The sequence below is a fragment of the Pinus tabuliformis genome, chromosome 1_1 (genome assembly GCF_031772625.1).
Source record: "Pinus tabuliformis cultivar Carrire ecotype Pingquan chromosome 1_1, CPIR1, whole genome shotgun sequence".
Taxonomy (NCBI): domain Eukaryota; kingdom Viridiplantae; phylum Streptophyta; class Pinopsida; order Pinales; family Pinaceae; genus Pinus; species Pinus tabuliformis.
The window spans coordinates 610005339-610025715 of NC_142297.1; the positions used below are offsets into that span (position 1 = coordinate 610005339).

The 20377-nt window shown below is 38.1% G+C and overlaps 1 protein-coding gene across 14 annotated transcripts in view; it reads right to left on the reverse strand.

Moving 5' to 3' along the window:
* The window catches only part of LOC149214756 (Protein kinase superfamily protein), a 323935-nt gene that overhangs the window by 229893 nt on the left and 73665 nt on the right, over positions 1 to 20377 (reverse strand). For all 14 annotated transcript variants that reach the window (XR_016250953.1, XM_089392394.1, XM_089392396.1 and 11 more), the window contains 3 exons: positions 17001 to 17069; positions 16392 to 16562; positions 16165 to 16230 (listed from right to left, as the gene is read on the reverse strand). Coding sequence is in view for 13 of the 14 variants with exons in the window: in XM_089392394.1 (XP_089248520.1) it covers positions 16165 to 16230; positions 16392 to 16562; positions 17001 to 17069 (306 nt within the window). In the remaining variant the exon portion in view is untranslated. The remainder of the gene's footprint in view (positions 1 to 16164; positions 16231 to 16391; positions 16563 to 17000; positions 17070 to 20377) is intronic.

Genomic DNA, 20377 nt, shown 5'->3' on the forward strand with positions numbered 1-20377 from the left:
GATTGATGCTATAGCTTCATGTGGAGCAGGCTTCAAAGGCCCTAGCTTTCATGATATCAGGGGGGCACTTTTACAAAATGAAGTCCAAAGAATAGAAGAGTATCTTACAAAGTTCAAGCAATCATGGACCAAAACAGGATGCACAATTATGTCTGATGGATGGACTGATGGTAGATCTCGCACCATACTAAATTTCTTAATTGCTTGTCCAAAAGGTATTGTGTTTCTCAAATCTGTTGATGCATCTAATCAGGTGAAGGATGCACAATTGCTATTTCATCTTTTGAATGAAGTAGTTATGGAAATAGGTGTTGAAAATCTTGTACAAGTTATCACAGATAATGCCTCTAACTATGTTGCAGCAAGAAAGATGTTGGAGGAAAAACACCCCACCATTTGGTGGTCTCCATGTGCAGCCCATTATTTGGACCTCATGCTTGAGGATATTGGAAAAACTAAGTGGGTGAAGAAGTGTGTGGAAGATGCAAAATCCATAACCAAGTACATCTACAACCACTCATCGGTTTTGAACCTTGTGAGAAAGCACACAGGGGGTAAAGCACTTGTTCGATCAGCCATCACATGATTTGCAACCAACTTCCTTTCGTTGCAATTCCTTGTTCAACAAAAAGCAAACTTGAGGAAGATGTTTTCATGTGATGAATGGAATTCATCTCAGCAGAGCGAAAGGGCCAAAGGGAAACAAATGGTTGACCAAGTATTTGACAAATTATTTTGGTCAAAGGTAGAGGAGATTGTGCTATTTAGTGAGCCTCTTGTCAGAGTTTTACGGATGGTGGATAGTGATAAATCTACGATGGGTTTTGTTTTGAGGCCCTGAATCAGGTCAGAACACAAATAAAAGCAACATATGGGGATAAAAGACAAAAGTACATTCCTCTATGGAGAACCATTAATGAAAAATGGAACAAACAACTCCATAGACCTTTACATGCAGCCGACCACTACTTAAATCCAAGGTATGTAATTTTGGATTTCAATTCTCATTGCTTACAAATTTTAACTTTTGCTTTTAGCTTTTAGTTTTGTTGACTTGCTGAATATGTTTTTGTTTTCTAAATTTTGAAGGTACCATTACACTACAAATTTTGAGGTTGATGGGGAGGTTTTAGGGGGATTGTATAAATGCATTAAGTGCATGGTCCCAGATTCCAAGACTCAAGATCAAATTCATAACAAGCTCTTGAATTTTAGTGAGAGTCTTGGTACCTTTGGAATTTCTATGGCTATAAGAAATAGAGCAAAGAGTCCCCCAGGTAAAAACTATTAAAATTTGCAAATTCTTATATTAATAATTTACTCATTTGATTTCAACTTTCAAATTCATTTGCTAATACTTTTTTTCCTTCCACTCTTTTTGCAGCCTATTGGTGGCAACAATTTGGTAGTGAATGCCCTCAATTGCAAAAAATTTGCAATTAGAATTTTGAGTCAGACATGTAGTGCTTCAGGGTGTGAGCGGAATTGGAGTGTGTGTGAGCTGTAGGAATTTACAGGGTAAGTTCCACAGAAAGAATACCAAAAGGACACCGCTCACAACCAGATCTCAAATCAATACACCAGTATTTTTGACGTGGTTAAAACCCTCAGAGTGCAAGGAGGGAAACAGTCCACGGCCTGTCCCAACGTGGGTACTACAGGCAATTTATTAATCAAAGAATGAAAATTTACATAAGCTTCTCTCATGCACGGATTACCCGAACAATGACCCTCCATGCGCTTTAAATAGAACTCATGGACCAATCGGGTGTCAAGCCACGGATCAAGTGTCGGTAATACCGAGGTGAGAGTGAACCGTCGGATCACTACATATCGTGACCGTCGGATTGTAAGTTACAAAATGTACAACGGTAAAGAAACACACTTTACCTAACTCTAACCTAACTCTATGCTAGACCAAGTTGAACTTAACAATATCCTATGTGTCGGAATATCCTAACATCCCCCCTTAAGAACAACTTGGGATAGGATTGAAGGATTTACAAATATGACACAATAGGAGAAGGAAGGAGGCACTAGAGCCTATCCCCCCTTAGTGACAACTTCCTGAACTCCAAGCATATATCGAAGTTTAGTGAACTTCGCCTCTGTGAGAGCCTTTGTGAAGATGTCTGCAACCTGATCATCTGTTGGACAATATTGCACTTCAAGAACATGGTCATGAATGAGCTTTCTGATGAAGTGCATGTGTAGTTCAATGTGTTTGCTGCGCTGATGCTGGACTGGATCTTTGCATAGCTGAATGGCACTTTGATTATCACACCAAAGTGTGGTTGGATGCTGCTGCTCAAAGCCAAACTCTGATAGGATCTGACGAAGCCACAAGGCTTCCTTACTAGCTTCCACGGCACCACGATACTCTGCTTCTGCTGACGAAAGAGAAATGGCAGCCTGTTTCTTACAAGCCCATGTAATAGGTCCTGAACCAAGAGTGAAGACATAACCGGCAGTAGACTTCCGATCATCAAGGTCACCAGCCCAATCAGAATCAGTGAAACCAACTAACAGAGGAGCTGCTTTGGCACTGTAATGAATCCCAAACTGTACTGTACCTCGAACATAACGAAGTATTCTTTTAGCTGCTTTCCAATGACTTTCACGGGGGTTTTGCATAAAACGAGCAACAAGGCCAACAGCAAAGGAAAGATCAGGACGAGTATGGGTTAAATACAAGAGTTTTCCGACAAGTTGACGGTATAAGGTAGCATCAACTTCAGGAGAAGTACAAGAGACTGAAAGTTTGACTCCAGACTGAAAGGGAGAAGGGGCTGGCTTACAGTCTTCCATGTGAAAATGACGAAGAATATCACAAGCATACTTGGACTGGGAAAGGAAAATACCCTCTTGGGATTGCAAGACTTGAAGACCAAGAAAATAGTGTAAGTGTCCTAAGTCTGTCATTTCAAATTTATTTTTAAGGCTGGACTTCACATGGTTTATAAGGTTGGGATCACTACCAGTAAGAATAAGATCATCAACATAAAGAACAAGGATGATAAGAGAGTTGCCCACTTTCTTGGTGTAGACAGTATTGTCAGAATGACACCTAGAAAAGCCAGATTCTAAAAGAAAGCTATCCATTTTGGCATACCAAGCCCGAGGAGCTTGCTTGAGGCCATAAAGGGATTTCTTAAGTCGACAAACGAGGCTGGAGTTTGTTTGTATGAAGCCAATGGGTTGTTCCATATAGATTTCTTCCTGCAAGTCCCCATGCAAGAAGGCAAATTTAACATCCATTTGATGGACTTCCCATTTTAAAGAGGCAGCAAGGGAAAGAACAAGGCGGATAGAGTTCATTTTGGCAACTGGAGAGAAGGTTTCAGTGTAGTCAATGCCTTCAACCTGTGAAAAGCCCTTAGCAACTAGACGAGCTTTATGTTTATCAACTTTCCCATCTGGTCCATACTTGGTTCTGTAAACCCATTTGCATCTAACAAGTTTGCGTCCCTTTGGTAGAGGAACAAGATCCCATGTATCATTTGTCATCAATGAATGATATTCTTCATTCATAGCTGCTTCCCAATGTGGATGGCCTGAAGCTTCCGCAAAAGTGTCAAGATCATGATTTACTGGAGCTTGAGCCAGTAAAGAAGAGGCTCTTTCAAACTGAGAACGTGTACGTCGCTGATCTGTAGGATCACCGGCAAGATCACCTGCTGCATCTCGAGTAGCACGGACCCATCTTGGAAGTTGAGGATCCTGAGAAGGTGGGGGAGGATTATCATCCTCGCTTTCATCATCAGGAGAAGAAATGTTTTCAAAGATAGAAGAGATAGGAAGAGGTGGCACATCCGCCGGACTAGGCTCGCAGGCCGATTTATTTTCATCAAATTTTACATCTCTTCTAATGATAACATTTTTGGACTTAAATGGAATAAGTCTATAACCTTTTACATCTTCAGAATATCCAACAAAAGTACATTTCTCACTCTTAGGTTCTAAAGCTTTATGCTTTTCATCTGGAATATGGGCCCATGCTTCACTTCCAAACACACGAAAGTGACTTACATCTGGTTTAATGGAACTCCAAGCTTCTTCTGGAGTGATATTCTCTAGAACCTTAGTAGGAGTGCGATTGATTATATAATTTGCACAATTAATTGCTTCTGCCCAAAAACTAAGACTGAGTCCTTTAGATTGCAGCATACAATTAGCCATTTCCTTTAAGGTGCGATTTTTCCTTTCAGCTACACCATTTTGTTGTGGAGTGTATGGAACAGTATGTTGCATTTGAATTCCATTTTCGGTGCAAAAGTTGATGAATGTGTTTTTAACATATTCTCCACCATTATCAGTTCTTAGCTTAAGAATTTGATGTCCAGATTGTTTTTCAACAAATGCTTTGAAGGCCAAAAAAGTGGTAAATACTTCGCTCTTGAGTTTTAAGAAGTATACCCAAGTGCGTCTGGAGAAATCATCAATGAAAGTTAAGAAGTACTTGCAGCCAGAGAATGAAGCAACAGGAAGAGGACCACATAAATCACTGTGCACAAGCTGTAAAGGGGCTGAGGCGTGCCAAGAGGCATGTTTGTCAAAACTGTCCCGATGATGTTTTCCGAGTACACATCCGGAACAAACACCATCTTTGCAAGATACCATAGGAAGACCTGTCACCATATTTTCTTTACATAGATGCTGAAGGGAGCGATAGTTTAAGTGACCAAACCGCTCATGCCAAAGTTTGCTCACTTCATCATTATGAGCAACAAATACTGAGGGAAGATGGGATGACCCAAAGTTGTGAAACTTATACAACCTTTTGGAATCATCAGCAAGACCAGTAGCTAGAATCTGTTTAGGATCTTTTAGATCCTTGATTACAACATCATGAGGTGAAAATTCAACAATTTTACCTTCACCTGAATGAGTTATCTGATAGACAGATAGAAGGTTGCAAGATAAGTTTGGAACACATAATACATCATTGAACTGACCATTGTCTAGATGAACAGTTCCAGTCCCTACAACATTAAGAGATCTATCATCACCAATATATATATTTTTGGTGTTACAATCATTTAAAGAAGAAAACATGGCTTGGTTTTTGGCCATGTGACAAGAGGCTCCAGAATCAATGAGCCACTCATGAGAATGAGAAGAAGAAGAAGATACATTTAATGCATAAGCAGACTGAGATGATTGACGATGACATGCAGAAAGTGCCATTCCGGAAGTTGAAGTTGAAGTAGGCTCCAGATGGATGTTATGTTTCTTCATTGCGGCTTCCAAGGCTTCCATCTTCTTAAAGCATTTAGATTCTAAGTGGCCATCTCGATTACAAAAGTTACAATGTCTATCAGTCTTCTTCCATTTGTTTTTATTGGTCTTATCATTTTGCTGAAATGATCTTTCATTTTGAGGCTGAGATGGTTTAGGACCATTCTTTTGAGGATATGACTTCTTAGGATTCTTTGAATTTGGGTGCTGCTGGGCGGCTAACGCTTTCGTGGAAGAGTTTCCAAGATTAAGAAGACCAAGGTGTAAGAGTTTTTCTTGTTCTCTTATTAAGGAATCACAAAAGGAGTCAAAGGAAGGGGCCTTGTAGTCTTGTCCTTGACAAATGAAAGCTTCCCTTGTAGAATGGAAAGTGGAAACAAATACAGAGTAGGCTGGTCCTAACTTAGTAAGGATGGAATAAATAAGGTTACCATCATCTTTCTTAACTTTAACACCTTCCAAGAGATATCTAAGGGTCTTGAATTTGGACAAGAAATCTTCAATGCAAGAAAAATTATTAGGATCCAAAGTAAGCAGCTCATTTTCAAGTTGATGGGATCTAATTTCATTTTTAATCCCAAAAACTTTAGCAAGTTTTTCTAATGCTTCATGAGGAGTCTCAAGTCCTGCAATGTGGAATCTAAGATCAGGAGAAATAGACATCCCTATCAAACCACGTGCTTGATCTTGTCTATTTTCCCATTTTGCCGCCTTGTCTTCATCTGTTGGTTTCTTCTCTTGGTTTGTGGCTATTCTGAAGAGACCTTTACTTCTAAGTAAATCTTCCATGTATTCTACCCATTGGAAGTAGTTAGTGCTGTCAAGAATGACTTGGCATGGACTTTCCATTTTTTTTTAAAACTGAAGCTGAAGATGCTGAAAGTAAGTGTACCAACGGATAGATCTCGAAAAAATAGGCGGTTTTAAAAAAAACGGCTCTGAAAAAGGGTTCCGGATGAAGAAGTTATGGCTTTTTGAAAAAAAACTTGTTGACGTTGCCGGCAAAGTGCGCGAATGTGCGAGAATGAAAAAATCCGCCCCCACAAAATGGAGACTTGAACCCAAGACCTCTACTCTCTAAAAATAGCTTTGAACCAATTGATCTATACAAAAAATTTGAGAGAGAGAGAGAGAGAGAGAGGGGGGGGGGGCCTCGGTTTGCGTGCTTGCCTTGAGAAAGCTCTTTTTCCCTACAAAACACAAAACACAAAACCCAACACGAATATGCAAAGAAAAACGAACCTTGCGGCTCGAAGTTAGCTTTAGCCAAAAAACTAGAAATTTAAAAAAAAAAAATCTCAAGGTTAGCTTTAGCCGAAAAACTAAATATTTTTCTCAATGTTTCTGATTTTCCGAGATCACACTAAGGTGCAGGGAAAAGAGCATACGCATGAGAAAAATCCTTCCTTTCTGTTTCTGATTTGCCCAGATCGCACAGAGTCGCAGGGCAAAGAGCATACGCAGAAATGAAAGGTATAGATCCGGTTAAAAAAAAAAAAAAGGCTAAATAAACTGAGACCGAAATAAGCAGAGAGAAATTAACAGTAAACTGCAAAAAAAAACACTGTATACCTCCCGATCTGAAAAATGACGCAGCTAGGGCTACCGGAAACCTTTTCGCATGAAACGAAAGGGGTTCCTCACTGGAACAGATGCTCCGAACGCAACAGAGCAGTCCTCTCGGCCCGAAAGCAGTCAGAAACAACAGATCTAGGAAACGACAGCCGCATGCAGTTCTACCGGCTTCAAATTTGGATCACCAACGGACGCGGCCCTCAAATAGCTCTGATACCATGTAGGAATTTACAGGGTAAGTTCCACAGAAAGAATACCAAAAGGACACCGCTCACAACCAGATCTCAAATCAATACACCAGTATTTTTGACGTGGTTAAAACCCTCAGAGTGCAAGGAGGGAAACAGTCCACGGCCTGTCCCAACGTGGGTACTACAGGCAATTTATTAATCAAAGAATGAAAATTTACATAAGCTTCTCTCATGCACGGATTACCCGAACAATGACCCTCCATGCGCTTTAAATAGAACTCATGGACCAATCGGGTGTCAAGCCACGGATCAAGTGTCGGTAATACCGAGGTGAGAGTGAACCGTCGGATCACTACATATCGTGACCGTCGGATTGTAAGTTACAAAATGTACAACGGTAAAGAAACACACTTTACCTAACTCTAACCTAACTCTATGCTAGACCAAGTTGAACTTAACTATATCCTATGTGTCGGAATATCCTAACATGAGCATATACACACTAAGAAGAGGAACCATTGGGAGCAAAAGCGGTTGAATGACATGGTTTTTGTTCAATACAACCTTAGATTGAGGGACAATTAATTGTTGAATAAGACCCCTGAAACAAACAACATTGTCATGGGTGACTTTGATCCAACATCAAAACGGGTTGTGGAGAGTCAACCAGTAGCATTTGACAATGAAGACCTTTCTTGGTTGGACTTGGACCCACCTTCACAGGATGCAGAGGCAGATATATCAGAAGCACCATCAGGGCCAGGGGAATCAAGCCGTAATCCCATTGCAGACTTGGATGCTACTCATTCTTTAGATGAGGATGAGGAGGAGGAGGAGGAGGATGACTCTAATGATGATTGATGAATTGATCATTGATTTGCTATAGTTGTAGCTTGTAGCATTGTAGGATGTAGTATAATACTACGATCTAGCATGTTATTTTCGACTATAAAAGCCTTTTAGAGCCTGCTTCTTGATGTTTGTAACATTTTTGGTTCAGCTATGTTTTGCACTAAGTGCTATTTTGGTTATATGCACTAATTATATAAATGAGAACTTTTTCATATTTGTGTATAAATGGTTTGGATACAAATGGAAGTACATGAATATATCTATTTTTTCTTTAAAATAAAAATATTTTGTGTTATGGGTAAATAGCTTTTTTCCGATTTTTTTCTAGTTCCGGTCCGGTTCTGAAGGATTCCCAGTCCACAACATTTTTCAGTTTGATTAACAGTCAGTTCCGATAACATTACTTCCAATTCATGTTTCCTTTAGGATCTTTCATCAAACCATGTGAGTGCTAGTTGTAGGTAACATCTACAACTCTCTTCCGGTAGCCCTATATCAACCCATCCAGATGTTGTTCAAAAATAAGAAATGAACATCAAATCAAATTTACCTTTTGTGATGGTCGTTCCTCATGACATCAACTTGTAGCAAATTCAACATCCTTCATACATATTGACACATCTCCAAGATATTCAATGTCAAGGGTCTCCATTCTTTCCAAACTTCTTCATACCTTTTCCATGGAGATGTCATGTTAAATTCTCCTAGTCATCAGATGTTGATTTCCTTTTCTATGTGCTTATAGTTGCATTTTTCATGATCTTTCTTTCTTCACATATTGTTCCAATGGAACTTTTATCCATAATTCCTTCACCTTTGTCAACCAACTCACATTTCTTATGGGGACATATTATGTTGACTTCATCTAGTCAACATGTGAACCATGCCTTCATGTATCTTTTTAAGGAAGAGATCCCCTTTTTTTTTATCATTCTCATGAGATAGAGCATTTATCCATGCTATCTACAACTATATGATGACATGACTCAATCTATCAAATACATGCATACATACCTCATTTCTTCCATTTGGTCATCTAGGCTTCCTTCGGCAGCGTCCTTGATTGAAAGTATTTCAACCACCTTGACCTGCTACATGTTGGAATTTCTAAGTCTGACACGTTAGAAACCCTTCATGTACTTTCTGATTTTATTCCTACCTACTTGTTCTGTTAATTAACAAGTTATTTACCATGTAAATACTGGAAATAAATACAAGTACATGCTCAACACATTACAGATCATCAACTGCAGGAAACAAAAACAAGCACACAAGTGACACCATTGCTGTTGGACTAATGTCCCCAGAAAAACCCAATGCGGGAAAACCGGTGTAGCTATCTGAGGGTTTGATTTATTAAGCAGTTTCAGAATACAATCTGGGTGCCAAATCCGGCTCACCCAACAGAGAAAAATCTCGACAATAGTACCTTTCTACTCAGAAGCAGATACTCCGACTGAAACCCCAGATAAACACTCCGGCAGCTCAACAGCTCCAATCTGCCCCACGAAACCCCATCGTCAGCCTCTAGGGACTGCGTCAACCTCTCTCTAGCCCAGTGTTATCCCAACGGCACTCTACCTTGGCCTGCGTCAACCTCTGGAGGCACTGCGTCAATTCTCTGGCCCTCTGCGTCACCCACGCTGGCCCTCTGAGGCACTGAGCAGCTCCTAGTTGCCTCTGCGTGAACCCTTGGATGTTTCTGCATCCCTCTCTCTGGCTACTACGCTGATCCTCCAGCGCTATCTCTGCCTCTTTGCTTCTATATTCACTACCCCTCAGCTGCAACTCTGATCACTCTCTCAACTTTCTCAGCAAACCCAACCCCAAAAAGTCGAAATCTTGATCTCTTGGTGTGTTCTCCAAGTGACCCTCAAGCCTCCTCTTATATTTTTCTCGTTGACAAATCAACGACCGAGATTAAGTCCCTAATCAACAGCTAAAATTAAATCTGGCTTGATCCATGCCTTTTGGACCATTCTAACATAGTTTTATATTAATTCAGATTAATATTTTATTTTTCCCTAAGTTTAGACTTAGGGACTCCATTAAAAATATTAATTATTTTAATATCTCCCAAACTGTTTAGAATCTGCCCAAACCCTTTCTGGGTATTGGAGATCTCATATGCCTTAGCCTCTCCACCAATTTTCGTGGCTAGAGCACATACGATGCTACCCCAAATCAACACTACACTCCTTTGTCATCATACCATCATCCATTTTAAATCATGAATCCCATAAAATATGGAATTCTCAACGAGACGCTTCTAAGAGAGGTGAACCTTCTAATAAAGATTCCAACGGAGGATCTTGATTATCCTCATCCTACAAATGCTCCTTCTTAATGATGATGATACATGATTAACTCTTTATATCCTCTATCATGCTAGATAACTTTTCTTTTCCCATAAATACTATTTATGCTTTCAATGAGGTTACCAAGAGCTACTTCCTTTCTATGATGACTGCTACAACCATGTAGACTTCTACTTCAGTTATCCTTTTAAGCTTCTCTAATAATGTCATGAGCTCTTGCTTTAACAGTATGCTTCTAATATGATGCCATCTTCTACTAAGATGCATCTAGTCATAATGCTTCTCGTCTTGACTGCCATGGTAGAGGTCTTTTCACCTCCTACTTCTCCTTACTATGCATAGGAGAAACCCTAATAGTAAATATCTATCCCTTTGGATTTCTTCTCATCAATTTCTTCTACTTCTTTGGTGATATGAGCTTCATTTCTTTCTTTCCTCTTGTTGTCTTTCTTGAATTTCAGACAATCTCTCTTGAAATGCCAATATTCCTAACATCTATTACATTGGATCTTTGACATATCCTTCTTCTTCTTCTTTTGAGGACCAAATTTTCCAAACTTTCCTTTTCTTTTAGCCATGGCAGCAAATGCTTGAACTTGTTCGCTTGGTCCCACATCACTTTTAGCTTTTAACATGGTTTCTTCAATCTTACACAATGACCAAAGTTCACAGAATGGGTGGTTTCCTTCTTTCCGAAAATGCTTGATACGATGTTCCTCCATTCATCAGATAGGGCACCATGGTGGTCATTTTTCTACCCGACATTATTTCCCCTAACTCTTGCAGTTGGTCTCAAATTTCTAACACCCTCATGAAGTATGAGGTTATTCCTTCTTCCTTTGATATCTTCATTTTATACGACTCGGTTCTTAAAGATATTACTTCTCCAGCGGTACTTGTAGATTTCTTTTGATGTCTCTAACTTTGCTACATACGGAATGAGGGGATCCTTGATGGATTCTATAAGAATCCTTTCAGCCCTTATTTCCCTTTTCATGTATTCAGCTATAGCTTGAGCTTCTTCCTTTGGAGGTCTAGTGACAAACCCTTAACATGCTCATTAACTTCATTTACTATGAGGATCAAATATATCTTGTTCTTCCATGCAAGAAAGTTTGACGACCCAACCAAATTGTTGCTTTCCTTGCAAAATGAAGTCATTTTGACATATTCAAATATAGATATAAAGATACTTACTTGACAAGTGAAGATACTCCTCGATGACGAAATCTTCAACTTGATGGCTTCTTGATTTTGATGATGATGTAGATAATAGAAGATGTCTTCTTGGTGACGATGCCTTCCCTTGAAAGTAATCCTTGACTCAAAGAGAGATCACATTGATTCCTTGATGATAATGACAACGCTTTTCCCTGCTTCTCTTCCTTCAAGTCAACGCTAGTCAAACTTGTTTCACAACCTCAAATTTTGGCCCTTCTTCAAAACTTTAGTTTGTTGTAGCAGGTTTGCAACTTCAACCCTTTCTGCAGTAACCCTAGATCACATGTGTGACTAGAAGATGGACAAATTTGCCTCCCTTCTACTTGACTTGAATTGACTTCTTTTTCTTGTTATTCAGCCTGCAAACTTGACCTTTGATGGTGGTTGCAATTCGATACTTGTTGCTGCAAAAAGATGCCCTAATACTTCGCATGTGTGGAAAATATAGCCCAGAAAATAGACCCAAAAGTACTTCGCTCTTTCTTCCTTTATCTTTCCTTGTCTTCACTAGGTATTAGACTCCTTGCTTGATCGAACTTCTTGATGCCTCAACCCTTGAGTATCCTTCTTTAAGTTGCCTTTCCTTAATGTAGTAACCATATAGCTCTGATACCATGTTGAGAAATCTAGGGAAGGTAGATTAGATGATTTCTCTTACTTTGATAACTGCTTGTGATGTATTTTTACTTAACTTAATTAGCTTTTTATTTCTCTTGATTCTATTTAGTGTTCTTATCATCAAATGGCTACCAAATCATAAAGAACAATGAGACAAGAGGACACAAGATGTAGGCAATCAGCTAGGGCCAAAACCTCTCCGCCTGAGAGCAAAACCCAGAAGAATTAGTCTCTTCTTATAGAACTTCAATTGACAAATTCCAAGACCTATGACCCTTGACCAAGACCCTCCAAGGCCAAGTCAAACCTTTCGATATTTCCTTACAACAACTTCTGCAATTTCGACCTCCAGCAAATTCTTCTGCAACTTCGTCTAAGCAGTTTGTTTTAGAACTTTGACCCACCAATTACTTTTGCAATTTCAACCCAGCAGTTTCTTCTGCAATTTCGACCTAGCAGTTTCTTCTGCAACTTCGACCAAACCAGCAACTTTCCAGCACTTTGACTTGCCCAACAACTTTCCAGCACTTCGACTTGCCCAGCAACTACAGAAACCCTAACACGAGAGAGAGAGGCCCAAAAACTTCGATCTTGCTTTTCTTCTTCCTTTTCGTCCTTTTCCAGGTTCTATCTTGAGAGATCGAACTTGCTTGAGTGAGTGTCCAAACGAGGTCAAGTTCCTTCTTATTTATAGGCTTATGATGGGTACAAATTGTTATATTTAGGGGGACTTGTCCCTTCATGTAGGCCAACTTGATCTTTGAACCATGACGAGGTCTTGGAGGGTCTTTTGACTCAAATAAATTTTCTTCACAATATTTAACATGCCCAAATGGGTCTTCAATACATGAAAATAACTCAATTGACTTTATGACAAACCTAGAAATACTCGATGGGTGCTTGACCTAAAAATAAATTTCTCTTGAGCATGAAACCCATGCCTCAAGAATAACAATAATAAATTTCTTTTTTCTTTTTTCATTAAATACATAAAATCATGATTACATATGTCATTATGAAGACTGAATCTAGTTACATATTTCAACAGTGGAATCAATGTTACGTTTATCATTATCGACAAAATATTGTCGTGGGTTTGTAATTTAAATTATTGGCAATGTCAAGGAAATGCCATAAATTGTTTAAAAACTTTTTGAAAAATACAAAAATAATCATTATTTCAAATTTATATTCTTTTGAAGCAACATCAACACCAAACGAACACTTTGTCACACAAATATGAAAACAAAACTAGAATATAAAATGTATAAGATGTTGAGAGGTACATCAATCATTGATATTGAAATATGATATTTATCCCAAGTCATAAGCCTTGACAAGATAACAAAATCACATCAAAACAAAAATAAAGATACTATAAAGATAATTCAATAATCATAATGCATTAAGAAGGTGTGTCCAAGGATTAAGTTTCCCTTGCCATTGAAAAGATTATGGTTCCAATGCAATTCCTCAATTCCTCCTTCCAATCCCTCTTTGTAGCAGTATTATGAATTGATTTCTTTGCAATAAGGACAATGTATGGGGTAGCTATAGTGCAAATATCCACTTCATCCCCTGGGATTTTGGCAAGGTAGCATTTCAAGTGGGTGATGTTTCCAAACATTTCCATTCCACATAGCTTGCAACTCAGCTTTATTCTATTATTACCCTCACATGGTTCACCATACTCCCACATTTGGTGCAATGGCTTTGCCATTTTGTACAGCTCTGACTAGATTTTTAAAATTTTGACCTATGACACAAAAAAATGGGGAAATTCAAAATCCAAATCAAAAAAAACTCAAAGAATGCTGCAATTAAAATTTCATAACCAGATAAGCATTAAATTTCTCATTAAAAAAGGGAAGAAGAGGTATATCCAAATTTATAATATATCTTGAAAAACAAAGAAAATGAAGGAAAAAATAATTACATACCTGGAATTATAGATATGGTATATTGGAATAGATATCCACTACACAAATACTTAGCTGATGGCATAGAAAACTAGATTTCAATTGTTTAATTGATGAAAAATGGTCACAAGGTTCACACTAACCTTAAAGCTCAATCTCGGCAAGCCAATAATTTGAGGCCGTCTCGAGATAATTTCCTATTTATATAATTTAAATTATCACAATAAATTAAATTGGGAGAAACTGTTGTGATAATTCCGGAGATAATATTGGCAACATGCATTTCAGCGATATTATTGCGATAATTGCAATAATATCACAATATGAGGAACACTAATCTGAATGGACCTTTCATTCAAGTGATGGTCAAAGATCTGGATTTTGGTCTTACCTTATCAGCAGTGTCAAAGCCCTCTTTGCAAATGCTTCAACTTGCCTCTCCATCAATAGAAGCATATCTAAAGAGGTTGGACTCTTTCAATCAATTAAGCAAGTGAGTCTGGCCCCTGCTTTGTACGTCCTTGTCATCAAAGCTGTTAATTTTTCAATGTTCTATGCTGTAATGATCACTTAGACAATTTCTTCTCACAGCGGCAATAACTTTTCCAATTAAATTTCAATCACCAATAGCAATAAGCAATTGTAGATAGAAAAGTAAACAGTATGCACAATAGAAGACAGCCAAGATTAAATGAGACACAAAGATTTAGGTCAACAACCACGGAAAAACCGCACAACGGGGAAACCCAACCAGATTCTTCTTCTATTAGATGTTCATCAAATGTTCAGCAGAGATACATCGTCCAAGTACATCCAACAATTAGTCAAAGCCTTGACTTTCAAGTCCACTAATCCAATATCCAATCAAATATGAGCAATATAGTCTAATCTCGTCATACAATAATTCTGCAATTTTCTAGCCCTCTCAAAGTCAAAGTCGACAGCAGTCAACATAGCCCTAACCAGTCCATAGTCAATGGCTCCAAACAGTTTGGTCAAAGAAGCTACAAACTCGGCCTTCCTTGCTTGGCCAAACCCAGTCAAAACAGTCCACAAATCAGCCTCAAAAATTGGTCAAAATCAAAGTTAACCCTGCAGAAACCCTAGCTTGAGATCTGCGGTCAATGCTGGTCAAAGTGCCCAGAAAATTTTGGTCTTATCTCTCCTGAATTCCGGCCTCCAAGAACAGACCCAAAAACCAAGTCCATTCACCCAAAAGTCAACACTGATCAAAGATGCCAAAACAGAAATATTCTCTATCTCCTCAGCATGTGTGAACTTGGTCCCTGCAATTTCAGACCAGATCGGACCAATGAAGAAGAATAAATGTGTGATGTGATGCCTCCAAGTGATACCAAGTGAGGTGCATTTATATGTGGTCTAGGTGGACAAATTTCTCCTTTAGGCTGACTTGTACTTTTTGATGTGACATGGACCAGCATTATAAATAATATTTTCCCTTGTGCAAATTTAATTTTTTTCCAAGGGCAAGTGCAGTCTTCCTAGGGTTTATTGGGCTTCTCCAAGGAGGGAATTGCTCCCTCAGCTGCCAATTTTCAACAATAGCCCTAGTATAATTGTTGTGTGCGAAGATTGACATGGGATTTGATTAAAGCTCCCCTCCCTTGAGCCTGAAATTAAGCAGTTGGTGGATGGCCATTTTGTTAATGACTTCTTCCTAAAAATCTTGGAACACCAAACCTCTTGGGTTACTAGTATTACTATGAAGCGCTTGGACACCTTTTGTGTGACCTTGGGGTCAAATATTCAGGGGGCTAAAACTCAGCACTACAGACAAAACCAATCCCTGAATGGTTCGCCTCACTTCACTGATCAATAATCTTTGTTACAAACAAAAGGAATAAAGATGAAATCAATTTTATTGAACAACAATATTCAAGCATTTAACACATGGGAGAAGTGCAAGTTGAGAATTATATCATCCAATCGGACCAGCTATTGCCACAGCAACAGGATCAAACATAAAAACTTGTTTGAGACAGTATCTTAGGAAATATGAATCTGAAACAAAAGAATACAATCAGTGATTTTAACAGTAATCAAATTAAATACCAATTTAGTTGTTCTTGTTTTCAAACGAGAATCTCCAATTGCATGCATGCCCGTGATGAAAACATAGACTATGAAATGCAAACAGTTGTATTGTTCTCCAACACCAAGAAATTAGCCATCAAGATTCAAAACTATGGAATAAATTGAACATTACCAAACCTGTGATAATGCTTCTTTCTCTGCAGAAGGCATTTTCTTCAAAGCAAGCTGTGCAGCATCTTTGAGCTGTGCAATGAAAAACAGAAAAATATATTTTCACAAGCTATAAGAACCTCAAAAGGATTGATTCTGGAAATGCATTAAATGTTCAGGAAAAAAGTAACTGAATCAATGTTCTTGATCTATAGTTTTCTTAAAAGCATCTACGAAAATATGAAAACACTCACTTGGATTGCTTTTACACGCTCCCACAGGGGAGGAAGCCCTTGCAAAAGATTGCGAACAACATATTCCGGAGATTTTGCTTGCCTGAAAAATGAATGCTTCAACAGTTTCTCTGCAGTTGGACGTTTTGTTTGATCTTTCACTAGGCACATAGCAATCATTTCTTTGAAAGACTGAAAATGGTTGAAGGTTGTATTAGTTTATGTTTTCAAATATATGGGTAAACTCAAGTGAACCAAAAACAATAAACTGCAACAAACCTTGGTAGCACAAAAGACAACCAAAATGATATCTCATGCCCTTCTACTATCTTCACTCAAGCGAAATATTTTACAATAGAAAATGCTACACAAGATACAGCCAATTTGGCCTAAGAAATGAACTGCTTTACTTATGTTAGCCTAGGAAATTGTTTACCTAAGCCTCAAATTAATTAGCAAGATCAAGACAAAATAAACAGCATTCCTAAGAACAAATTATTTGCTACTTATCAAGAAAAATCTTTAAAACTAAATTGACATTCATAGTACCAGTTCAAATTATACAACAACAAATTATAAATAATTCGATGAAAAAGGGAAAAACAGTGCACCATATAGAAGCTCGCATACCTTTGAGAACTTTTTGTCTCTATCATAATCAAGCCCAGGTGGTGCATTTTGTATCGTCATAAGCAGAACCTATCACCAATACATACACTAAAATCACTGAAATAAAATTTGCTTACAACACATATTAAACATTTCTGAAAAGTAACTTCACTTGTAAATGATTAAGTTTGAAAACAGTAATTGATCAAATTTATTTTTATGTTTCCCTGTCAACAAGGAAGAAAACTGCACCCCATAGGGTCTATTGTTCGAATATCCCTTTCCAATATCTCCAAAGGTTGAACACTAATTGGCTTCCAGCTCCAATCAACTAGCCAATACATGGTATTATGAACCCACCCAATTTTAGCTTAGAAATACACTAAGCTGGAACCTTCTAAAATGTCTTACTGCATTCCCCAAATCTCCTTAACAAGACATTGATTTTTATGTATCAAATCAATAAACCTAATCAATGCAAATACAGACATAAAAGATAAGTATAATGTATAAGCATCGTAGGCAAAGAGGCTCATATAAACAAAGAATGAAAAATTATGTCAATGTCAACAAATTACCAAAATCAATCAATCACACTTGCTTAATGAATCATGATTAAAACAACCTGCAGAAGTGCATAAGTGATTTCTACACTATGTCTAAATGTTCATAGTACATACAATAGGATTAAAATAAATAGAGAAAGAATACTACTTTTTTGCAGATTAAGAAACAAAAAGTGAATATCATTTTATGTCATATGGTTTAATGAACAAAAAAACAAATGTATCATTCCTTAATGGGTGGGTATTGCAATTGCTAGAGCAGATTTTTTTACATGACTATATTGTGTGCTTGTGCTTAAAATCCAACACAAACAACAGTTGAATGTAATGACGGCAACATTTAATCTCCCCTCCAAGCTCTCACAAACTTGCTCCTCGACAACTAGCAAGAAGACCGCTCAAAAGCTTGGCAAATATGAGTGAAATGAGTTGCAGAATGAGAGCAGATAGATGAAAATAGAGTTTCTATCCATTCATAAACACTAGCCACAAGTTAAGAGGCCTACTTGGCCTTCCCATGTGCCTCAAATGAAAATTGTGAAAATTTGGGAGCATTTCAAGAGCACTTCCCACAATGGCAAAGAACGCAATTTAAAGCCCCAGATCATGCTCCTAAGCAACTTCAATCCAGCAGCATGCTCCCCAAGGTGCTTCAGAGGCCTCCACCCAAAGCGCACTTCAAGAGTGAGGTGTGCAAGGCAAGGCATGGGCAATTCAACACACTATAGGCACAAAACTTGTTTTCGCCTAAGGGACAAACGTGACCTATGACTTGGAAAATACTTGAGGATCAACTCGACAAAGACATGGCAAACAGAAAAGTAGAAAAAAAAAGCATAATTTCCAAAAATTATAAGTAATATGCCTTGAAATCAGATATGAAAGATTAAACTAAACATAATGCAAAAATAACACATTTGGAATCTCAAAATTTTATAACAAGTACCACAAACATCAAAACTCAATGCCAATGTCATTAAACTATGAACAAAAATAATTCCATGCCATAACAAAGGAAGGTTTATGATGTCATGCCCTAGCACTTGTAGGTTGATGATGTCATACTAAGCTCGCTCCACACTACCCAAGGTACTTGCAAAATGCCAAAAACCCTAGTGTGAAACCCTGCTCCAAAGCCCACTCAAAGAAAGGAGAAACAATCAGAGGTATATGACATTTTTGGCCGTTGGGAACATAAGGTTAATCTTTGACCTAAGTTGACCAGGGTTGACACATCAAAGACAAAACATTTCCAACCACTTCATACCAAAAGCCTTTCCCAATGGATACAAAACTTTGCATTTTGGTTACATAGATGATTTGTCATTTATCTACGACAACAAATATGGACAAGGATTACTTGTCAATCTACAAATTGAGTTCACATCTAACTATTGTTCAAGGGATCCTTATGAAAATGTTGTCAAAATCCACAATAGGTTATCAAAACAAACAACTATAAAAGAAACTACATATCAAAACCTGTGCATAGGAGGTTAACTAAAGGATGAAAATGCTAGAAAGTGAGAAATGAGTTGATGAAGAAGCAAGCATGGCTATACTATGGAAATTTTAAGAATCACCTCTTAATTCAAATTCAAAAATTTCACCTCAAACTTTTGATTCATTGGATCTATTTTTTGTGAACTCTAAGACTTTAGAGCCGAACCAGAAATATAAATTACCACAGTCTGTTCATGATAAATATGAATACCAAACAGCCCCAAAAACCAACCATTCACCATGAGAGTATAAGATAAAAATACAGATCTGCAAGTACATAAAGTTTGCACAGCAAACTACACTTCATATATACATAAGAATGTAGTGACAAGTACATACCAACAACTAATCACAAGCAAGGTCTTGCCAATGTATCCAAACCCTAGCTAGGGCATCCACCATAAATAGCAAACCCTAACCAACAATACAGAGCCCTAGCAAGGTATCTGACCAAACTATTTAGCCACACCAAAGGTTCCACTACAAGCTATCATCAAGATCAACAAGTCCACCCTTGATCTTTCACAAAGCTTGCCTCACACAAGCTCTCCGCGCAAAGAATTTCACCATCTTCAAGCTCTCCACAGCAGCCCTCCTGTCTTCCTTAGGGTTTACATGCTCTCAACAACTTGTGCCACAAAAGCTCAAGGCTTACAAGACAACTCTAGCAATAGACGCCAAGTTTGCATGTCCAACAAGTGGGTTTTAGTAATCAAGCCCTTTCAACTCTTACATCAATGCAAGCACCAAAAACTCCATGGAACATAAAGAATACAATAGATAAGTCTTCTTCTAATCAATGTCTCACATTAGGCTCAAGACTCTTTCAATAATCAAACAAAGCTACTCATCTAACACTCCCTAATCTTCCCTAGTCTTTCCCTAGCGTCTATGCATCACACAAAAACAACACTGCAATAACACCCAAGGAGTTATCTCTCTTCTTCATATCTTCTCTGCAACTGGAACCCTACCACTACCTGCCCTTGCTTTATAAAAAAAATCATAGCCTCTACAAAACAATTCAAGGTGTGAGTCACTAAACACGACAATCAACTCATTCGGGTTTCTCTTGCATGGCATCACCCTAGCATCCTCTTCAATCTCAAAAGAGAACCCTTCAAGAACATCCAAGTGCTAGCATTGATCTCCATGTCTCCTCTAGGGTTTACATCAAAAACCCTAAGTATTTCTCCCTATAAGACTTCTCCAAGACAATTAGAAATATACAATAACGTGTACATCAATATTGTGTAAGAAGAAAGGCTCTCTACATTGTTTTTATAGAATAAGTGGGGGAGGCCACGTTAAATTTGGCAACTAGGGGCA